This window comes from Geospiza fortis, unplaced genomic scaffold (assembly GCF_000277835.1).
Source record: "Geospiza fortis unplaced genomic scaffold, GeoFor_1.0 scaffold55, whole genome shotgun sequence".
NCBI classification, from domain to species: Eukaryota; Metazoa; Chordata; class Aves; order Passeriformes; family Thraupidae; genus Geospiza; species Geospiza fortis.
In genome coordinates, this window is record NW_005054308.1 from 9,317,110 (window position 1) to 9,317,549 (window position 440).

At 69.1% G+C, this 440-nt stretch overlaps 1 protein-coding gene across 1 annotated transcript in view; it reads left to right on the forward strand.

Annotated features, from left to right (window-relative positions):
• DBN1 (drebrin 1) overlaps positions 1-440 on the forward strand; it is a 13,578-nt gene extending 13,138 nt beyond the window's left edge. Inside the window, exons 13-15 of the mRNA XM_031055211.1 lie at positions 2-64; positions 143-245; positions 328-440. Of these exons, the coding sequence (XP_030911071.1) occupies positions 2-64; positions 143-245; positions 328-398 (237 nt within the window). The 3' untranslated portion in view covers positions 399-440. The remainder of the gene's footprint in view (position 1; positions 65-142; positions 246-327) is intronic.

Consider the following 440-nt stretch of genomic DNA (forward strand, 5'->3'; position numbering starts at 1 on the left):
GACGCCCCCCATCGCCAATGGGGAGATGGCCCCCAAGGATGGGACACCGGGTCGTGGGGAGCAGGTGAGCATCACTTGTGGGGAGAGGCCAGGGTGTGATGGGGGGCTGGGGGGGTCCTGACAACCTGCCCCCACCCCCCAGGCCAGCGAGGGCTACTTCAGCCAGTCCCAGGAGGAGGAGGTGCCCCCCACCGAGGAGCTGTCGGCCAAAGCCCCCCAGCCTGTCTTCTACAACAAGCCCCCAGGTGAGTGAGGATAGCGAGGAGGGGGCGTCTGTCCCTCTCTGGGGCACCCCAAGCCATCCTGACACCTCTCCCTGTCCTCCAGAGATCGACATCACGTGCTGGGACGCAGACCCTCTGCCCGAGGAAGAGGAGAGCTTTGGGGGGGCCCTGTGAGGCCGGGCCCCGCTGCCGGCACAGGCAGCCCGCCCCCCGCGG